The following is a 20,807-nucleotide window of genomic DNA, read 5'->3' as shown; positions in this document are numbered from 1 at the left end:
ATAGTTACATTTAAAAAAGTTTAACTTATCAGATAATAACAGCCCATTGTGAAGCACAGATTGCCATGTAAAATTGACAAGGGACAGAACACAGTTGTGTAGCGCTGGTAGATTTGCGATCTACCATATGTTAGGTAAATTTAGTAACTTGTTCGTTAAAAAGGTTAAGTTTGCCTCTGTTCCAGCTTGGCTGACGTTGTGTGTGTTTCCAGACTGACCGGAGGGTGTCGCTGTTATCGCTGGTCGGTGTTGCAAGGGCAACGTGTCGAATCGTATGGATGCTCTTCTGTCCCGGAGACAACTCGGTGGAGGTGGTCCTCCGAGTTGCATTCTGGGAGAGGGTATTTATTGGACAGACGCCATATTGTGGGGTTCGTTTTACAGCCACCTGCTGGCCCTCCTGGCCGACAGGTATGTGTTAGAGAGCAATCTCGTGGTCCTCCACTCCGGAGGCCCACTCCGCTGCGGCGCAGGGGTGGGCCCAGAAGATTGTCTGGGGCCTACCACAGCAGCTGAGGAATGGTCCTGAGCTGTCTATCCAGAAGGGAAGAAGTTGGACAACCGAGGAGATCCCAGGGGAGGATCCGTCATGGAAGGATCAAGCAGCGTGCTGGTCTGGAGAGGGGCCTGGTGACTCGGTTGGAGGACGTATCCTAAAAAGTAACTATACAGCATGGTGTTGCCGAGTTTGGCTTAAAGGTTCAAGCACTGTGACTGAGGTTCACTACAGAAAACCGATACATCCTGTGGCAGAGGATCGTACAGGTTTGCCCCAAGCAAGTCTGTGGCAGAGACTTTTGTTCGTGCTACGTACTGGCTGCTAGGCAAGTGAGAGAGGCCTATCCAGGCGTGCAGAGAGTGTGTCCTACGAGGGGAGCGCATTCTATTGTAATATCTAAATCCTACCAGGACATTTGTCAAGAACCTTACAAGAAGATATTTGAGTTTCTTCTGCAGTTTCCCTTCTGCCTCTTTCCTGCTACTTCATTAGTGAATTGTTTAATAAAGCATTGAAAACGTATTCAAGTGTTGGTGCGTGTATCGTCCAGAGGTAGACTCAACGGAACCCTAGACCCGGTGTAGGTAAAACAGAGGGAAGGAGAGTGAAGGTAACAAGCCCGCTTAAACCAGCAGCTCCACCGAGAGTTAGTGCTACAGTTGTATCTTTGATCTTAAAAACTACAGGATAATGGTGTTGTGGTAACTTGCACAAAAAAAAAAAAAAAAACCTAATAATATTATTCTTGATATCACTAGAAAAAAAAAGCCTTTGAAAATTCGTTAGCAATAACTCCATCAGTATCACCAGCAAAGCACCTTCATTATCCCAATAAAGAAGAAGAGAATTGTGCGCTGCATTTGGAGATTTCATAATTTGCCGCGTCACGAATGTTAATTCTCCATTACGAACGCTAGTTTACAAGACCGACCGCTTCTGCTTCCGAGCATGCGTGTTTGTACTTTGGACTTTTGTCCGACGGACTTGCGTACACATGTTTGGAAAATCCGACAACACACATTTGTTGGCGGAAAATTTGAGAACATGCTAGCCAACATTTGTTGGCGGGAAGTCCGACAACAATTGTCCGATGGAGCGTACACACGGTCGGATTGTCCGCCAACAACCTCACATCCTACATTTCCCGTCGGAAAGTCCGATCGTGTGTATGGGGCTTTGGAGGCTGAATGAAACCCAGCATTATCTAACCCACTACCTGTGATCCCAGATTGTAATAGACACACCCCCTGGGCACATCGCCATGCTCGTCTGGGCTCACAGTGTTCTTGGACAGAATGACAGATCACTTCAATACATATGAGCGCTATGCTGTTTAGAAGTAAGTACTGCCTATTCCCGCAAGAGGAGGAGAGATCTGTAATATAACCCAGATCAACCAGAAATGTATGTTTTATATCAGTGGTGGCCCGTCCTTATGGGACGCAGGGGTGCCGCCCCCCTAATCCATGCGTCCGGCCCCTAATCTACATACAGGGCGCCAGACGCATGGATTCCAATGGGGTTTTTTTTTTTTTCAAAGTTTCAAAAAGGATGGGCTCGGGGCGCAGTGCCCACTTGTGTGACAATAGCGAATCAATATTCGATATTGTCTTCCTGATTCTCTTCCCGGCCAATCTGAAAGCTGGTCCTGAGACCCAGTTGGCCGAGAGAAGAAGCGACCGTATTGGCTGCCAAGGAGAAAGCCGCCAAGGAGAAGATGCAGGGGAAGCCACTGGGAAGCCTGTAAAGCCGCTGAGGAGGAGTAGACCCAGGAGGGATCCAAAGCTGCCCACAATCTACATGGGGTAAGTGCAGGGCTGGTGGGCCGACGGACGAGCATCTGGTGCCCCCCCCCCCAAATGGAGCACCAGCCGCCACTGTTATATATACAGTACACAGGGGGCTTTAAAAAAAATATTGTGGAGAGTTTTGGGGGGATGTAAATCAAGAAGTTGGGCTTTAAGCTTGCTGCATTCTTCTTTCAGACCAGTTACTCAATATCGAACCCATAAAATCAGCACCTGGCAATGGCAGCCTGCTGTCAGCAAAAGCTTTGCTTGTTAATGCAAAAGGCCTTTCAGTAATGTCACTCTTTTCTAGTGTACCTAAAGACTTCATTCTTGCAAACATTGAATAAAATGGCCAATGTCGCTGAGAATGTGGTCAGATAATAAGATGTTCTACTTTACAATGTCTGGTTAAATTTTAAATGACTTATTCAGGCCATACCCAATGATCTTTCAGAGAAAAGCAGGTTTTTAAACTACTCCCAAAACCCATTAAATACACAAAGCTGCAATCTGGTGAAACCAGTATTATATTTTTATTATACATGTAAATTGGAAAAAGGTGGATTGGTTGTAAGTTGTGGGCCACTGGAGGTGACAGTTCTTGACTGCAGCCTATGAAGCTTCTGCACTGACTTCCTGCTTGAGGAGGTTTTACTCTTCTATAAGAAACAAAAATAAAATGAGGAGTTTGAATCTTCACGCTAGGATGGGTGGCATGTCACAGTATTTTCAGGATTATTCCTCTAGAGCTGTGGTTCTCAACTCCTGTTATCGGGACCCACTAATAGGCCAGGTTTGCAAAATAACTGAAATACATCACAGGTGTTATCATTTGCTGCTCAGTGATTGCAGTATTCTAGTCTGCATCTCCCCCAAGGTAATACTTAAAATCTGGCCTGTTAGTGGGTCCTGAGGACAGGAGTTGAGAACATCTGTTCTAGGGCAACGCAAAGGGCAACGTGCTAGTGGCAGTAACAATTAGCAACCAATCATATCCCCATTATAATAATGAAATTGGCAGGCACTTGTTAGTAGATCTGAAGTAGATTAAATAATCAGATTGTAATCTGTATGGTCCTGTACTCTAAAGTATTTAAAGGAGAAGTAGGGCCCTACTTATTCTATGGATCACAGGAGTGTAGTTCATTCTGCACTGCTGTGACCCATTTTCAGCCAACAGAAAGCAAAAGCCCTCTGTCGGCAGATGTCAGTCAGCTGGTCCAGACCCTGGAGAGATCCCAACTTCGATGTTGGGATACACCCAGGTACCTAGACCAACAGCTGGCTCAGCCTCTCAGCGAGCTGCTGAGAGGCTGAGCCATTTGCTTCTGCCCCTTCCACAGCCTGGAGCGCCAGTGAGTGCTGGAGGGGTAGAGCAGAGAGCGGGTATCTGACAGTTGCCAGCTCTCTGCTCACTGAAGCCTGAGAACTGAGCCATCAGCGGTCTTTGATCCCCAGTTCTTGGAAGGAGCAGAGGGACAGATGAAGCATCGGAGCAATGCTGCTTCCACCTAGGTGAGTACAATGCCTGGTACACACATTCAGATTTCTTTTTCGGCAACCCAGTGGGCTGAGCAAAAAATTGGAGAGATCAGTGTACTAACTAAGCGATGTGAGTGCAGCAAATTCCCCTTCTGTGCTTTTATGTTCTGACAGCAAGGCTACCCCCCCCCCCCCCCCCCCAGAACACACTAATCAATGGCTGCCAAAGCTGATCGGATGCTGGTTTTCCTCAGACTGGCTTTTGTCAGAAAAACAGCTGTACACATAGGCCAAATGTAGGCCAGTTCCTGCCGAACCAGCCCATATTCAGAACGTACGTTCCCAGCTTAATGTTTGTTTTTTGCTATCCTGCACTTCTCTTTTAACTATGTGAAAAAAAATCACTTTAAAAAAAAAGCCCTCATTCACCTCTGTAGCTGTCAGCTTTATGGAGAAATTCATCATTTCAATAGAAGCAGTGAAACATCCATGTGCATGAACCCTTTCTATTTTTGCAGAATCTAGGCAGCCTGTCAGTCCTCTAATGCAGAGGTCTCCAAACTTTCTACGCAAAGGGCCAGTTTACTGTCCTTCAGGCTTTAGGGGGCCATACTGTGGCCAGTTGGAGTAGAAAATACCCCAGCATCAGTGCCCCATCATTGGTTTTAATGGGGGAAATAGTGCCTCATTGTTGGTATCATTGTGAAGGATAGTGCCCCATTGATGGTGTCAGTTGGGGGGAACGGTGTCCCATCATTGGTGTCATTAGGATGGAATAGTGCCCCAAGGGCCGGATAAAAGCAAGCAAAGGGCCACAGTCAGCCCCCTGGCTACAGTTTGAAAACCACTGCTCTAATATAAAAAAACAGCAGATATTCCTTATCTTTTAAACTGGCAATACTCATTTTGAATACCTACTGAATCCTGTTGAATCAGCTGAAATTATTTCCCTGTGTGGCTCTTGTTCGCACCATCTAGCTCGATAAAAGTCGATTTTTCAATCAACTTATGTCAAAGGAGCTGAGCGGAAAATTCTCGCGGATGCTGACTATCATTATACAATAGCTCAGACTGCAGATTCATCCATCCATGTTGTTTAGTGTGGATGGTGGAATCTAGTGAAAATGCATCATAGTGCTTGCTTTTATGGATGAGCTTGATGTTCGGGTCGAACATAAGTTCGACTCGAACATCGGGCGTATGCTGAAGAGCGAACATTATGGGGCGTTTGCGGAAAATTCGAGCGCCGCGGAATGGCCCATAATGCACTACGAGATCACAGTGCATTGCTGTATGATGATTGGCCAAAGACTGCACCTGACCTGCATGCTTTGGCCAATCACAGTGCACTCTGCTAAGAGCCATAATTGGCCAAAGGCAGGGTGCCTTTGCCCAATCATGGCTCAGGGGGACTAAGTCCACTCCCCACACTATATAAGGCTGCCTACACGGTGGCCGTGTATAGTGTTGTTGGCGTGGAGATTGCTTGAGTTAGATTAAGCAGGAAGGTTATTCAGTTAGTGGCAGCGTATTTGATATATATATATATATTTATTTATTTCAGGTACTTATATAGCGCCGTCAGTTTACGCAGTGCTTTACATATACATTGTACATTCACATCAGTCCCTACCCTCAAGGAGCTTACAATCTAAGGTCCCTAACTCACATTCATACATACTAGGGACAATTTAGACAGGATCCAATTAACCTACCAGCATGTCTTTGGAGTGTGGGAGGAAACCGGAGTACCCGGAGGAAACCCACGCAGGCACAGGGAGAACATGCAAACTCCAGGCAGGTAGTGTCGTGGTTGGGATTCAAACCAGCAACCCTTCTTACTGCTAGGCGAGAGTGCTACCACTACACCACTGTGCCGCCCTATATATATATATATACACTCAGTCTAGCGGTGGCGGCTCAAAATTTTTGGGGGGGCGCAAACAAACTGAAAAATTCTGAAAAAAAAACATCAATTGCAGCCACTGTGCCATCAAATGCTGCCAGTGTGCAGATGTAAATCTCCTCCGTCTCCCCATCCCCGCAATATTTATCACATGTATTCTCCTTTATACATAGCTGCTCCCCCCCATCTTTCCCCGCAGTGGAATTTAAAGGAGTATTCTTACCGGAATAAGGTCACTGGGGTTAGGCCAGGTGTGTTCAGCCATGGGGCCCATATCATGTCAAATTTTCCGGGGTGGCCACGGTGCTGGAAAATGTATTTTTCTAGTCTCATTGTAACTCCCATTTGTGTTATCCACTCTTTCAGAGTAGGAGGCTCGGTCGCCTTCCAGCCTCTGAATATTAGTTTGTGGGCTTGAAATAGAGCCCCTGTAATTGCCTGCTTAGGAATGTCTTCAATTGGGAGGTCATCTAAGATACCTAGAATGCACTGTTTGGGGTCTAGTGGAACACTGACCTGAAATACCTGATTAATGGTTGCAATAACTCCCTTCCAATTGAGATGCAGTTTTGGGCAACGCCATAGTAAGTGGATAAGGTCTCCATGGTCTCTAGAGCACCCAGTACAGTCTGAATTTTCTCGTACGCCCATCCTGTACAGCCTGGCAGGTGTAAAATATACCCGCAAGACAATAAAGAGCTGGGACAGACGTTGTCCTGTATTAAGAGAGCACAATTGTATGGTGCGTAGTACCTCCTCCCATTGGTTCTCCTCAAACGTACCCACATCGCTCTCCCAGCTGGTGATAACTCTGATTGGGAAGCTGTTTTGAAATATGGACATTAGCATGAAATAAGATCTGTAGATAAAACCCTTAAAGTAGGATACTTCCGTCATGTAGTGGAAGACAGGGGCTGGAGATTGTATCCATAGGACTCCGCCCGCCTGCGATTTCACCGCATGGTGTAGCTTCAGATAAGGGAAATACATGGATTGGGGCAGCCCAAATTTAACCTGTAATTCTTGAAAGGAGCACATTTTTTCCACTAGTAAAGATATGCACCAGGTGTGTGATACCATAGGATTTCCATCTTGCTGCACATGTAAGGAATTGTAGTTCCTCATAGTATTTATTGTCCCAAATTGAACTATAGCCCATATCTTTTGCATTAGGACATACATAGGGAAGAGTTTGTTAGATTTAGCGAAAGCCAATGCTTCCAGACCCGTGGCTACATTATGTGTTCCTGTGACCTGTGTAAGAAGGGCCATGGTTGGGTCTCCTTTACCCCCTTCCCTGATAGTCTCCTTGATGATAACACAGGCATATGTTGGAGCTGGGCTGCTATGTAATAGAGCCAAAGGTTGGGTAGGGCTAGCCCCCCTGCCTCCTTGGGTTTTTGGAATTGTTCCAACTTAATCCTCGGGGGTCGATAAACCGCAAACTTTGCTATCACAAGAAATTCCACATGCCTTTAACCAAAACTTTTTGCTGTAATCAAATAACATCCTTTACTCAGGCTCAACTTAAATTACTTAAGGTGCCCGTGACTCTTACACCCTTTGAATTGTCCTGCCAGTCCACAGATCTGACAAAAGGCTGCATTTCCTCATTATACTTGCCTCTGACAGACCTGAACTGCAAACTTCCCTATATGACGCTCTGGGAAACAGATATGAACATTTCCTTGGAATTAACCGAATGGTAAGCAATCACTAATGATCTATCTAAAGTCTCAATGTTGATAGAATAAACCATAATACGTTACTAAGTAGTCGCCCAGTGCCCACGAGATTTGCGAAAATGCACCCGATGGCCTCACCTAACTGTTTTAAGCAACGTCAGGTCATGTGCCACATTTGGTGGCAATGCCCAAAACGACTCAAAATCAAAATCTGTATCCTCATCCATTCTGTTACATATTCAAAAATCTCCTGAATTAGCTTTATTCCAGAAATTACCCCCTGAGGTCCCAAAGAAATCTAAGCAGTTGATTTTATATATGACTTTAGCAGCTAGGATAATGATGGAGAAACTTTGGAAGCAGCCTGTGGTACCTCTTGAATACGTCAAATACAAGCTTAAACAAGCTCACCTCTACCCTCCATAATACCACCACAAAATTTGATAAGACATGGGATCCATGGATTACATATATATCTATTGACTAGTGGATGCTGGGGTGGTCCTCCTTAACTTCTCTGCAGATACAGGCAATACTTTCTCTCTCTCTCTCTCTTTCTCTTTCTTCATCCCTCTTTCTCTTTTTTTTTTGTGCTATGTTCCCATTTATCCCACATAGCCTAACAAGGTTCCCCCCTTTCTTTTTTTCCTCTTTTGGCTATTTCTGCAATGGATACTTATTTTATTTCTATCTGAAACCTCATTAGGAGGCTAATCTTCCACTATTTTCAACAGGATGATGATTATTGTCTCTTGTGCTTTTCACTCCACCTACAATTCTTATGCCAGAGAGATGCATATCTGGTGGAAAATTGGTTCTATGATGTCATAACCCTGTTGATTTAACTTGCCTATTATTGTTCTTATAATATGTTATCAACTATATTTGTGGGTACCATTTTTATACTGATCTTTGTGCTTAAAAGTTTTTATTTGCACTTCTACTGTTGACTTCAGAACTTCTGAACATTTAATAAAAATATTGAAATATAAAGTTGACACTTAATTTACTCTATGTATGGCGGTGCGTTGTGATGAGTTATAACGCGTCAGAATGCGCTGCACAAAAATGTAACGACCTACAACATACTGCATTGATGTGAACTGAAGCAATAAGACTAATGCCCTGTACACGCGGTTGGACATTGATCGGACATTCCGACAAAAAATCCATGGATTTTTTCTGACGGATGTTGGCTCAAACTTGTCTTGCATACACACGGTCACACAAAGTTGTCGGAAAATCCGATCGTTCTAAACGCGGTGACGTAAAACACGTACGTCGGGACTGTAAACGGGGCAGTAGCCAATAGCTTTCGTCTCTTAATTTATTCTGAGCATGCGTGGCACTTTGTGCGTCGGATTTGTGTACACACGATCGGAATTTCCGACAACGGATTTTGTTGTCGGAAAATTTTATAGCCTGCTCTCAAACTTTGTGTGTCGGAAATTCCAATGGAAAATGTGTGATGGAGCCCACACACGGTCGGAATTTCCGACAACAAGGTCCTATCACACGTTTTCCGACCGTGTGTACAGATCATAAGACAAATTGACTTGTCTATGCAAAGGGCAGGTGTGAACGAACCCTAGTCTTTGTTGTGATCTTTGATGATTTGTAAGATTTAATTATTTCACAGAAGAAGCAGCTAGAGAAGTCAGTGCTGGTTTTAAAGCTCTTTTACTGCTTGATCAAGATATGGAAAAACTTAAATGATCATAGCCTGGGCACATGTGCACTTTAAAATCAATTTGATGTACATGAGGCTGTCTTTTATTCAGCTTGGAACATGTGGTCATGTGGGGCTCCAAAGGAGGTGTTAACCCGTTATGTGCTGACGTGAGGATGGGCCAGGAAAGGAAAATTATGGTAAGTGATAACAATTTTCAGTTTTCTCACAATGGAAGTCTGTAAGTCAGCCAAGCTGACTAAAATCAATGCACTCCCTGTGTGGCTGATATCTTGACTTTTGCAAACAATGATCGTGGGTGTAATGCCCGCAGGCTTCAATGCAAAATATAATAACAGCACATTTTTTTATTTCGTTAATGTAGAAGCATTTATTAAATCCTTGCAACAGGCAGACTGTGCCTTTAAACAACTCAGCAAATAAAAAAACCTATAAACAATAGTTTTTTTTAAAGGGGCACTATTTCTTTGCCCATTTAGAGGCTGCATATAGCCCAACACTTCTAGGCATTTATACTTACTCAGCCATGCTACCTTGTTGCCCCCTTGCACTGCCAGAGCACTCACTAATAGAGCAGACATTCTGGGTTTGGGAGCACACATATCCATATCTATGTGAAAGTTCTCCCTCCTGAGCAGCCATCACCAGGACCCATGGCCATCATGTGGAGTGTGCCATCCCTTGTCCAAACTCTGGCACCACTTAACATGGGAATTTAGACCAGCAGGGATACTGCAGTGGGGAGGAAGGGAGGGAGCATGGCTGGGTAAGTATACAGTGCCTTTCAAAAGTATTCACCCCCCTTGGCTTTTTACCTATTTTGTTAAATTACAGCCTTTAGTTCAATGTTTTTAATCTGAATTATATGTGATGGATCAGAACACAATAGTCTAAGTTGGTGAAGTAAAATTAGAAAAATATATACATAAAACTGATAATTGGCATGTATTCACCCCCTTTGTTATAAAGCCCATAAAAAGCTCTGGTGCAACCAATTACCTTCAGAAGTCACATAATTAGTGAAATGATGTCCACCTGTGTGCAATCTAAGTGTCACATTATTTGTCATTACATATACAAACCTTTTTAAAAGGCCCCAGAGGCTGCAACACGTAAGCAAGAGGCACCACTAACCAAACACTGCCATGAAGACCAAGGAACTCTCCAAACAAGTGAGGGACAATGTTGTTGAGAAGTACAAGTCAGGGTTAGTTTGTAAACAAATATCCAAATCATTAATGATCCCTAGGAGCAACATCAAATCTATTATAACAAATGTAATGAACATGGCACAACAGCAAACCTGCCAAGAGATGGCCGCACACCAAAACTCACGGACCGGGCAAGGAGAGCATTAATCAGAGAGGCAGCACAGAGACCTAAGGTAACCCCGGAGGAGCTGCAGAGTTCCACAGCAGAGACTGGAGTGTCTGTACATAGGACGACAATAAGCCGTACGCTCCAAAGAGTTGGGCTTTATGGCAGAAGAAAGCCATTACTTTCAGCAAAAGACATAATGGTACGTTTTGAGTTTGCGAAAAGGCATGTGGGAGACTCCCAAAATGTATGGAGGAAGGTGCTTCTGGTCCGACTAAAATGTAACTTTTTGGCCATCAAAGAAAACACTATGTCTGGCGCAAATGCAACACATCACATCACCCAAAGAACACCATGGTGGTGGCAGCATCATGCTGTGGGGATGTTTTTCAGCAGTCAGGACTGGGAAACTGGTCAGAGTTGAGGGAAAGATGGATGGTGCTAAATACAGGGATATTCTTGAGCAAAATCTGTACCACTCTGCGTGTGATTTGAGGCTAGGATGGAGGTTCACCTTCCAGCAGGACAATGACCCCAAACACACTGCTAAAGCAACACTTGAGTGATTTAAGGGGAAACATGTAAATGTGTTGGAATGGCCTAGTCAAAGCCCAGACCTCAATCCAATAGAACATCTGTGCTCAGACTTAAAGATTGCTGTTCCCAAGCGCAAACCGTCCAACTTGAAGGAGCTGGAGCAGTTTTGCAAGGAGGAATGGGCAAAAATCCCAGCGCTATGATGTGGCAAGCTCATAGAGACTTATCCAAAGCGACTTGGAGCTGTGATAGCCGCAAAAGGTGGTTCTACAAAGAATTGACTTTAGGGGGGGTGAATAATTATGCACATTGACTTTTTCTGTTATTTTGTCCTATTTGTTGTTTGCTTCACAATAAAAAAAAAAAATCTTCAAAGTTGTGGGCATGTTCTGTAAATTAAATGATGCAAATCCTCAAACAATCCATGTTAATTCCAGGTTGTGAGGCAACAAACACGAAAAATTTCAAGGGGGGTGAATACTTTTGCAAGGCACTGTATATGCCTAGTGGGGGAGGGCTATGTGCTGATGTTTTCACTATTACTTCCTTTGCGAAGTGACAGCATTCCTTTAGGACCTGAATCTCCAAAGATCAATGCTTCATACATTTCACCTCCCGCAGTCATTTGAACTTGGTTCCTTGGCTGATATAGGTTGGGGAATTATGGTACCACCATAGGTACTGTACATGCATTTGCTGCTGGTAGAGGTCCATTGTTACTTCAATCCCCAGTCATCAAGTTTTGTGTATTTATTAAGCATCCGAACATAGTAAGAATGGAAAAAGTCTAATCAGCCTAAGAGAATTCGAATGGTATTGTTGATCCAGAGGAAGCTCAAATTAAAAAGCCCAGTGAGGCATCTACCAATTTATCTTCACAATGGGGATAGCAGATATCCATTTCACCCCATCAACAGCTTAATTCCCTATATCAATTACTTCACTGATGAATTCTATTAATTGTAGTTGAAAATGTAATTTCTACTAAGAAAGGTGTTCAATCCTCATTTACAGTCACTTGCACTGTTGGCCATTAATATCTCCTTTAGCAGGGAATTCCTAAGCCAGTCCACACTTGTATCAAGAACAGTTTGCCCCAGATCTTTGCTGTACATTGTCTTATTTCTTATAGCTGCTATTCTCATACAGGGTTTTGTAGAACCCTAGGGTTTCCCCAGAGGTTGCTAGAGGGTTCCATAAGCTGTGGATGACTGATCTCCAATGTGATGATGCCTGCATAGTTCTGGGGCAAACACCACTTGGCGAAGCCAGCTGCATGATACCAATTATCTTTTTAGCTATCTGCAAGGCAGGCATTTTTCCCACTTGCCACGAAAGTAAGGGACAATTTTCCTACTGACCCCCATAGCTTTGTTTCAGCATGGGTTCCTCAAGACCTCAAAATTATTTCTGTTTTCTTTGGAGTAAAAAGGTTTAGAAAGGCTGCTTTACAGGATTAAAGTTTGAACCATTTTAAGTGCGTACAGACCATAAAATAATAATAACCAGACTTTACCAACTGCTTACCTTATATAGTAGAATTACATGACACGTTTAAATAGAAAAAAAAAATAATAGTAAATGCACATTTTTTTTGCAGGTCAAAAATTATGCGTTTATTATTTATTTTTGTTAGGGACCTGTAATACCACGGTCCTGCAGACTGCCTGTGTATCTGTCTGCCAGTACCTCCGATATGGGCAGGCAGTTACAGTCTGACCGGAAGCTCAATGAACTACCACAGCGCTCAACAGTGCCATAGTAGCTCATTGAGAACTACAAGCTGAAGGCCACAAAGGCTGTCGGACCTTGTAGTTATCCTATTCACAGAACAAGACCACGTCTTTTTTAGATTGTGACAGCTAGTGGGGGAGAATATCCCCCTCTAGCTGTCAAAATGGGGGGTTGGGGGCCAGTGCATATGTAACATGTTACACCCTGAATATGAATTTAACATGTTACAAAAGGTGAACTTATCCTTTAAGTGTGACTCTGGGCAAAAACTAAAGAAGCCTATGGATTTCTATAATAGACACATTTTTCCATGTTTTTGTCTAAAAACATTAAAATGACAGAAAAGTGCCTAATGATCTGCTACAAATCCAGTGAGCTCCTAACTTCAGCTGATGAGCTGAAATGCCAAGCAGTGTTGTCAGACCTGGCTGAGTTCTCCCCTGGTGGACAACAGAACACCTCACCTTCTCCTCATCTCTTTAACATAAGGGGGAGGGGTTCTGTAGTCAAACAGGGAAAAACTGGCCAGGCTGACGTCATTTCTTTATTTTTGAACAAAAACCATCAAATTTGGCCATGGTCTGCTTCACCACAGGACTTGATGTGAGAATGTTGGCAGGTATGGTACTGAAGAAGAATCTGTTATATGCCTGTAGACCTACCTATGCAGGTTTTCTTGTCTGTGTGCAGATTGAAGCCAGGTCGGCAGCTGCAATAATAACCACCAATGTGATTGTGACAGTGGTGGTCACATGTGTCCTCCTCATCCTCGTTCTTCTTCACACACTCATTTATATCTGGATGGGGGGACACAGGGAAGTTAAAAGTTTGAGTACAATCAATATACCATTATTCTTACCATGTAACTAAAAAAATGTAAGGGCACCTTCTAATCCCCACAACCGTGCAACTAATTGACTACTGTATGATGCCAGATAGCTAAGATAACTTGCCACAAATTTGTAGCAGTGTTGAATTGTATGTCTTGTTAACTTGCGGCACATTTTCACTGGCAAGTTGTACAGTTGCAGAGCACTTGTAGCACAAGTTCTAGTTGACAGTTTTCCAATTTGTAACAAATTTGCGTGGGAAGTCTCTAGCAAGAGTAAAGTTGCAGTGGTGAGTCTACAGCAAGAGCTCTGAAAGTCTACAGCATGAAAATTCAGTCACAGTGACCCCATGTGGTGGGATGACTATTGTACAACATAACTGAACCAGAACTTGCAGCAGACTTGCAGAACATTTGCTAAGAAAGTTGATCTTGAGTCTTGCAATGCAGACTTGCTGCAATTGTGCAAGTCTCAAGATCAAGCCTGGCAAGTCTGCCAATGGCTTAGCAAGTCATTTTCAAACTTGCATCTCAATTGCTTACTATCCAGGATCTCTCATAACTTAAGCAGGACATAGATTATCGCTCGATTTCCTCCATCAACACAGTTAGTGTTGATGGGGGAATCCCTCTCGCAGCACTATTGTGTTCTGTCAGCAGGGAACCTTCCTGGGCCGGCAGAACACAATAATTACTGCTAGCCGCTATAGCTGCCGGCAGTAATCGCATGTAAAAAATCCAACAGGCTGGTTGTACCCCAGTTGATTGTTGTACAACCAGCGTGCCCATAGATGGATTGAATCTCACTGATCCCTGCTGAGCCGGGCCAAGATTCGATCCATCTATGGCCATGACTGCCATGTAACAAAGAGTAACATAAACACCATTTTTTTTTTTTTTGGAGAAAAACTGCTGTTTATGTTGTTTTCCACGGTTACTCCATAGTTGTGGGAATTAGAAAGTTGACTTAGATTATTTTTTTTTTTTTTTTTGTTTACCTTGGAAAAGTGGATAAAACACTTTGTATCGGAGCAGCACCTTAATTTAATGTTATGCAAGTGTTTGGTTGGCACGCAGATTTCTCTATATACCATATAAATATGTAAACTGTTGGTGGCTATTTCCTTGATGTGTTTGATCATCTTTGCAATCCAAATAGAAGGACACAAACCTTCCTGTACTTTTCAGCCATGTAAGCTGCCATCTTAGTCTCTGTTTGATCTGCAACTGCCATGGTGCTGCACATGTGATCAGTTATGACAACATCCATTTGAGTTGAGAACACAAGCCAATGTGGCTCTTAGAATTCCTGGCATGTCTTAAAGCTGAAGATAACCCATCAATTTAAGTTTCAAAAAACAGTTAAATTCCCGTCACGGGCCGGAAATGTAACTGTCACATTGGTTGTGCTCTCAACCAAACTGTCAAACCATCCAATGGCTGGTGTCATAACTGATCACATGTGCAGCGTCATGGCAGTTGAAGATTAAACAGAGGCCAAGATGGCAGCTTCTTTGGCTAAAAATGATAGCAGGGTTTACTTCCACTTTAAAGTGGAACTTTAGCCAGACAATGTAAGTCCTGCTAGATCACTTCAGGCTGGCCCCTTTTGCAGATATAGCTATTACAAATAAGTATCTCTCCTTTATAAAATCTAGTAGTACACTGTCGCACCCTGCTCTGCACATGCTCAGTTGCTCAGAATTTTTAGGCACTGCCTAGTTTGTAGAGGCTGATCTGCTGACAGCCTTAAAGCAGAATTAAACCCCCCCCCCCATCCTTTACAGCCAAGGAAACTGCTTCTGTTTGATCTGCAATTGCCCTGGTGCTGCACAAGTGATCAGTTAGGACACCAGCCTCTTGATGGTTGGACAGTTTGGTTGAGGACACAAGCAAATGTCACAGCAATCCAGGAATGTAACTTTTTTTTTAAAACTGGTAAATTGATGGGTTTAGTTCCACTTTATGATTTACAGTCAGGGGCTCTGGGCTTCAGCAAAATGGCAGCCCCTGTCAAGAAGAAACAGGAACAATGCTGGCAGCAAATTACAGCACACACTGATTTTGGTAGCATAATTATTAATGGGGAATGTATGTTCCTTGCTGAAGAACATTATTTTTTATCAAGTTGTTATGGGTAAAGTTCCACTTTAAATGTAACTTTTTTTTTTTTTTAAAGGTTAAATCCATGGGTTTAGTTCCACTTTGTAGTCACCTGCTTACTTTTTCTTACTTTTTGTAGAGATATCACCATCTTGTAGTTCTGACCCTGAAACCTTTTTTTTTTTTTAGTGCTCCCTTCCCCCAAAAGCAATAAACTGATACACCTGCGTTGTGCCACAGTGCAAAGTAGTACATTCCATTAGAAAAAAAAAGTTAGGGTTTGAATGGGCTGCCATAACACAACACGTGTTAATGTGTAAGTAACAAGAGAAATGGAGGAATTCCCCTCTTATATAATTGTCACTGTAACATGTGCTTCTATTGGATGGTTCCCCTCTACCACTTGGATTTCTCATTCAATTCCATCTCCAGAACAAATACAAGACTGAATTTCTCAAGTATAGACACAGGCAGTAAAAGATTGACAGGAGTCGTAACCCCTTCACTTCATGGCCTGGAGGCACGGGAAGTGAGAGGAAGTCTCTACAAAGTGAGCGGCATTTCCTTCTCCAGTAGTTGTCACCTAATCAAGTGTCATCATTGGAAGATTTACCCTCACTTCTTGCTCTGGTTAACAACTGCCATGCCAGATCCGAAATGTATTTAACCTAGAGCACATGGATGGCATTTGTTAACTTCAACCACTTCAGTGCTTTCCTGGAGTAATTGGTCATTCTTTGGTCTGAGTAAGTGCTATAAGCAATGTCAGCACTAATGGGTTGTTCATCACCGACCAGACAGCTTTCTCCTTTACCTCTATTTATCTTTACTATTTATACGTCTTCTTTTCTTTCTGACATTCCCCTCTTACCTTTTCTGTTCAGCAATCTCACAATAACCTACCCGCTGAAACACCTCCGATTATACAACTTGGTTGCCTTCAGTGAATGCCTTCCTTGTTCCTTAACTCTTGTACTTATTGCATGAATAACTGTACTTCTCATTAAACTATATTCATGCTGATTGAAAGTGTACTACTGAACCTGACTATTCTTGTATGCTATAAAGCTCGAAACAGGGGCGTTGCTAGGTCTACAAAAGATCTGGGGCCAGAGCCCATAGCAGAGTAGTAAAGAAAGTCATACGCTTGGGTGGGCATACACATGTATATACAGTAATATACGTGTGTTGTGTGTGTGTATATCCCCAGAGAGCCCCCCACTTACATCGGGATCCCCAGAGAGCCCCCACTTACATCGGGATCCCCAGAGAGCCCCCCCTTACATCAGGGTCCCCAGAGAGCCCCCTCTTTACATCAGGGTCCCCAGAGAGCCCCCTCCTTACATCAGGGTCCCCAGAGAGCCCCCCACTTACATCAGGGTTTCCAGAGAGCCCCCCACTTACATCAGGGTTTCCAGAGAGCCCCCCTTACATTAGGGTCCCCAGAGATCCTCCCCCTTAAAATCAGGGTCCCCAGAGAGCCTCCCCCTTGCATCAGGGTCCCCAGAGAGCCCCCCACTTACATCAGGGTCCCCAGAGAGCCTCCCCTTCCCTTGGGGACCCCTGCAGAGACTCGGGGCTATGGGCCCCAGATTTTGGGCTATAGCCCCAAAAGCCACCCCTAGCAACGCCACTGGCTTGAAATAAAAACAATAAAAAATAATCCTTTCCAGCTCCAACCAAAACTAAAAACAAAGTTTTGCTATGCCTACTCTTTGATATACATTCACCGGTCACTTTATTAGGCACACCTGTTCAATTGCTTGGTAACGCAAATTGCTAATTACATGGCAGCAACTAGATGTGGTGAAGGTGACTTGCTCAAGTTCGAACCGAGCATCAGAATGGGAAATAAAGGAGATTTCAGTGACTTTGAACGTGGCATGGTTGTTGGTGCCAGACAGGCTGGTCTGAGTATTTCGAAAACTGCTGATCTACTGGGATTTTCACGCACAACCATTTCTCGGGTTTAAAGAGAATGGTCCAAAAAAGAGAAAATATCCAGTGAGCGGCAGTTGTGTGGATGAAAATACCTTGTTGACGTCAGAGGTCAGTGGAGCATGGGCAGACTGGTTTGAGGTGATAGAAAGGCAACAGTAACTCAAATAACCACTCGTTACAACCAAGGTATGCAGAATACCATCTCTGAACACACAACACATCCATCCTTGAAGTAGATGAGCTACAGAAGCAGAAGACCACACCGGGTGCCACTCCCGTCAGCTAAGAACAGAAAACTGAGGCTATAATTTGCACAGGCTCACCAAAATTGAACAATAGAAGATTGGAAAAACGTTGCCTGGTCTGATGAATCTCATTTTCAGCTGCGACATTCAGATGGTAGGGTCAGAATTTGGCATAAACAACATGAAAGCATGGATCCATCCTGCCTTGTATCAACGGTTCAGGCTGGTGGTGGCGGTGTAATGGTGTGGGGGATATTTTCTTGGCACACTTTGGGCCCCTTAATACCAATTGAGCATTATTTAAACACCACAGCCTACCTGAGTATTGTTGCCGATCATGTCCATCCCTTTATGACTACAGTGTACCCATCTTCTGATGGCTCCTTCCAGCAGGATAATGTCACAAAGCTCCAATCATCTCACCACTGGTTTCTTGAACATGACAATGAGGTCACTGTACTCCAATGGCCTCCACAGTCACCAGATCTCAATCCAGTAGAGCACCTTTGGTATGTGGTGGAACGGGAGATTCTCATCATGGATGTGCAGCCGACAAATCTGCAGCAACTGCGTGATCCTCTCATGTCACTATGGACCAAAATCTCTGGGGAATGTTTCCAACACCTTGTTGAATCTATGCCACGAAGAATGAAGGCAGTTTTTAAAGGCAAAAGGGGTCCAATCTGGTACAAGCAAGGTGTACCTAATAAAGTGGCCGGTGAGTGTATAACCATACCTCCTGATTAAACTATCTATATACATGCTGATTGAAAGTGTTCTACTGACACATGACTTGTATGCTATAAAACTTGAAATTAAAACAAAAAAAAATTGACAGTATAATTCTTTCCAGCTCCAAACAAAACTAAGAACAAAATTTTGCTATGCCTACTCTGATACAAATCACAACAGGAACTGCAAAGACTTTCTTTTATAAGGTGGATAATTCCTTTAAATATAAAATGAAAAGCTATACTTTGACCTGTTCTAACATGAGATTGGTCTAAGCGAGTTGCAGTACTTCTGTGTTACCTCACCTTCAGCCACATAGAAAGCCTCAAAGCCGGTGAATTCCTTCTCGTTGGAGTAGTCACTCCGAAATGTTACAGTCATCTTATTGTCCAGGGAGTAGAAAGTCGTGTCTCCGGGGGCTTTTTCCGTGTCTGTAGACTCCTTACCACATAAATGGGCCACATCCTTCCCCTGGGAAGTGAGCTGTGAGGATATATAGTAGTTACTGTTGGTTACGTGTGACATTATTATTATTATTATTACAGGTATGTATATAGCACTTTACAATTTACACAGCACTTTACATAAATATTGTACATTCACATCAGTCCCTGCCCTCAAGGAGCTTACAATCTAAGGTCCCTAACTCACATTCATACATTCACATACTAGCCGATTTTAAACAGGAGCATATGAACATACCAGCATGTCTTTGAAGTGTGGGAGCAAACCGGAGTACCCGGAGGAAACCCACACAGGCACAGGGAGGACATGCAAACTCCAGGCAGGTAGTGCCATGGTTGGGATTCGAACCGTCAACCATAGTGCTGCCAGGCGGAAATGCTAACCACACATAAAATTATACATTTCTATTTGTAAAATAAAAACATTTAGATTTTTTTGAAGGATAGTTCCATATGATCATTGTGATGATCAACCAGAGTTACGGGAGACCTTTCAGGAGAAAAATGAGTTGGCTGTCATTGCTGACCTTCTTCTGAAGATACTACTTATCTGTCTGTCTTTAGCTTTAAATCTTTTTGAGTTGATGACCTTGAATTAGCACCATGTGAAGTCAACTTGGGCATAAATCGAGGTATCATGTGCAGCTGGCCAATTCGGCTTTGATTTTTATTTGTATGGGAAATCTAGAGAATTGTTCATCAGAGCATACTTTCTTTCCACCACTGAGTCGCCTAATTTTGTCAGAAATCACTCAAACTTTCATCCAGACCCGACATTTCAATGGAATTTCAGATATATTAAATAGGATTCTTTTGTGCTTAGCATATTATGTACTATTTTTTATGAACAAAAAACACATTCATCTGTCTTTATCCCTGCTGTCCTATGGTATTAAATGCATTAATGCTTCCTAATCATATGTTACCATGGGGCCTTTCCCCTCCCTAATGGTAGTTGAAGCACCCAGTTCAGTTTGTAATTCCAGAGCTATATTTATGTTATTGAGTGTAATTTTTTGCTTTGATGGGGTTTGTGGTTTTTTTTTGTTTTTTTCTCTGGCAGTGGTTTCCTGCCCTGCCTTTTTGTTGTAACTTGAATATTTAATAGAAATTGAATTTTTTTTTTTTTAAAAAAAAGAACCCGCAAAAACAAAAACCACATTCACAGTTAGAATTTGGTTTGTTCAAGAAAAAATTTCCGTTCTGTTCCTTCGAACTTTCTGATCACTAAGGTTGAAAACAAATGTCCGACCATGCTAACCATTCAAAAATGTATGAAATGCTCTGAAAACTAACATTTTTGAACAAAATTCTGTTGGTGTATGGCTAGGGGCTCCACAGAGATGCAGGGATTGATTTGAACATTAATTTGTTCCAGTATTTGTATTGCTGGGTTTTTTTATTTTTTGCTAAAAAAACAAAAAAAGACAGAAAATTTTGAAAAGGGGGGGGGGGGGGTTTCATAGCTTGTTATAAAATTTTGATGTGCGCTGATAGGCTGCCCTGATGGACTGCACTGGTGGGTGGCACTGAAGGGGAGCACTGCAGGTGGCTCGGTCTCGGGAGGACGTACATGGACGCCCTCCTGGCAATTAAGGCCCGCGCTGTAGCCGTCTTTCGGCTATAGCATGAGCGGGAGGTGGTTAAAATACAATATTAATAGATAATACTCTAGTCTTTGTACTGGCCTTTGGCTATCCCCTGTACATCAGCTTTTAAAAAGAAAGAAGAAAGTCCCTGAATTTTAGCCCAAAGCCAGCTTTGACCCTCAAACATCCCTCTTCCCTTCTCCAGACTTTAAAAAAAAAAAAATTCAGCATCAAAACCTCAAGTCCAGAAGAACGAACGTATTT

The 20,807-nt window shown here is 43.1% G+C and overlaps 1 protein-coding gene across 2 annotated transcripts in view; it reads right to left on the bottom strand.

Moving 5' to 3' along the window:
- The window catches only part of MASP2 (MBL associated serine protease 2), a 77,497-nt gene that overhangs the window by 35,464 nt on the left and 21,226 nt on the right, over window positions 1–20,807 (bottom strand). Inside the window, exons 3-5 of one of the 2 annotated variants that reach the window (XM_073603465.1) lie at window positions 18,796–18,973; window positions 13,303–13,437; window positions 2,801–2,948 (exon numbers count right to left, since the gene is read on the bottom strand). In XM_073603465.1, the coding sequence (XP_073459566.1) occupies window positions 2,941–2,948; window positions 13,303–13,437; window positions 18,796–18,973 (321 nt within the window). In that variant the 3' untranslated portion in view covers window positions 2,801–2,940. Of the gene's footprint in view, window positions 1–2,800; window positions 2,949–13,302; window positions 13,438–18,795; window positions 18,974–20,807 lie in introns of those variants that run through there. The other variant, XM_073603464.1, reaches the window with a different exon arrangement.

This window comes from Aquarana catesbeiana, linkage group LG10 (assembly GCF_042186555.1).
Source record: "Aquarana catesbeiana isolate 2022-GZ linkage group LG10, ASM4218655v1, whole genome shotgun sequence".
NCBI lineage: Eukaryota > Metazoa > Chordata > Amphibia > Anura > Ranidae > Aquarana > Aquarana catesbeiana.
The sequence above is the reverse complement of the archived record's forward strand: the minus strand, read 5'-3'. Positions and strand labels throughout refer to the sequence as shown.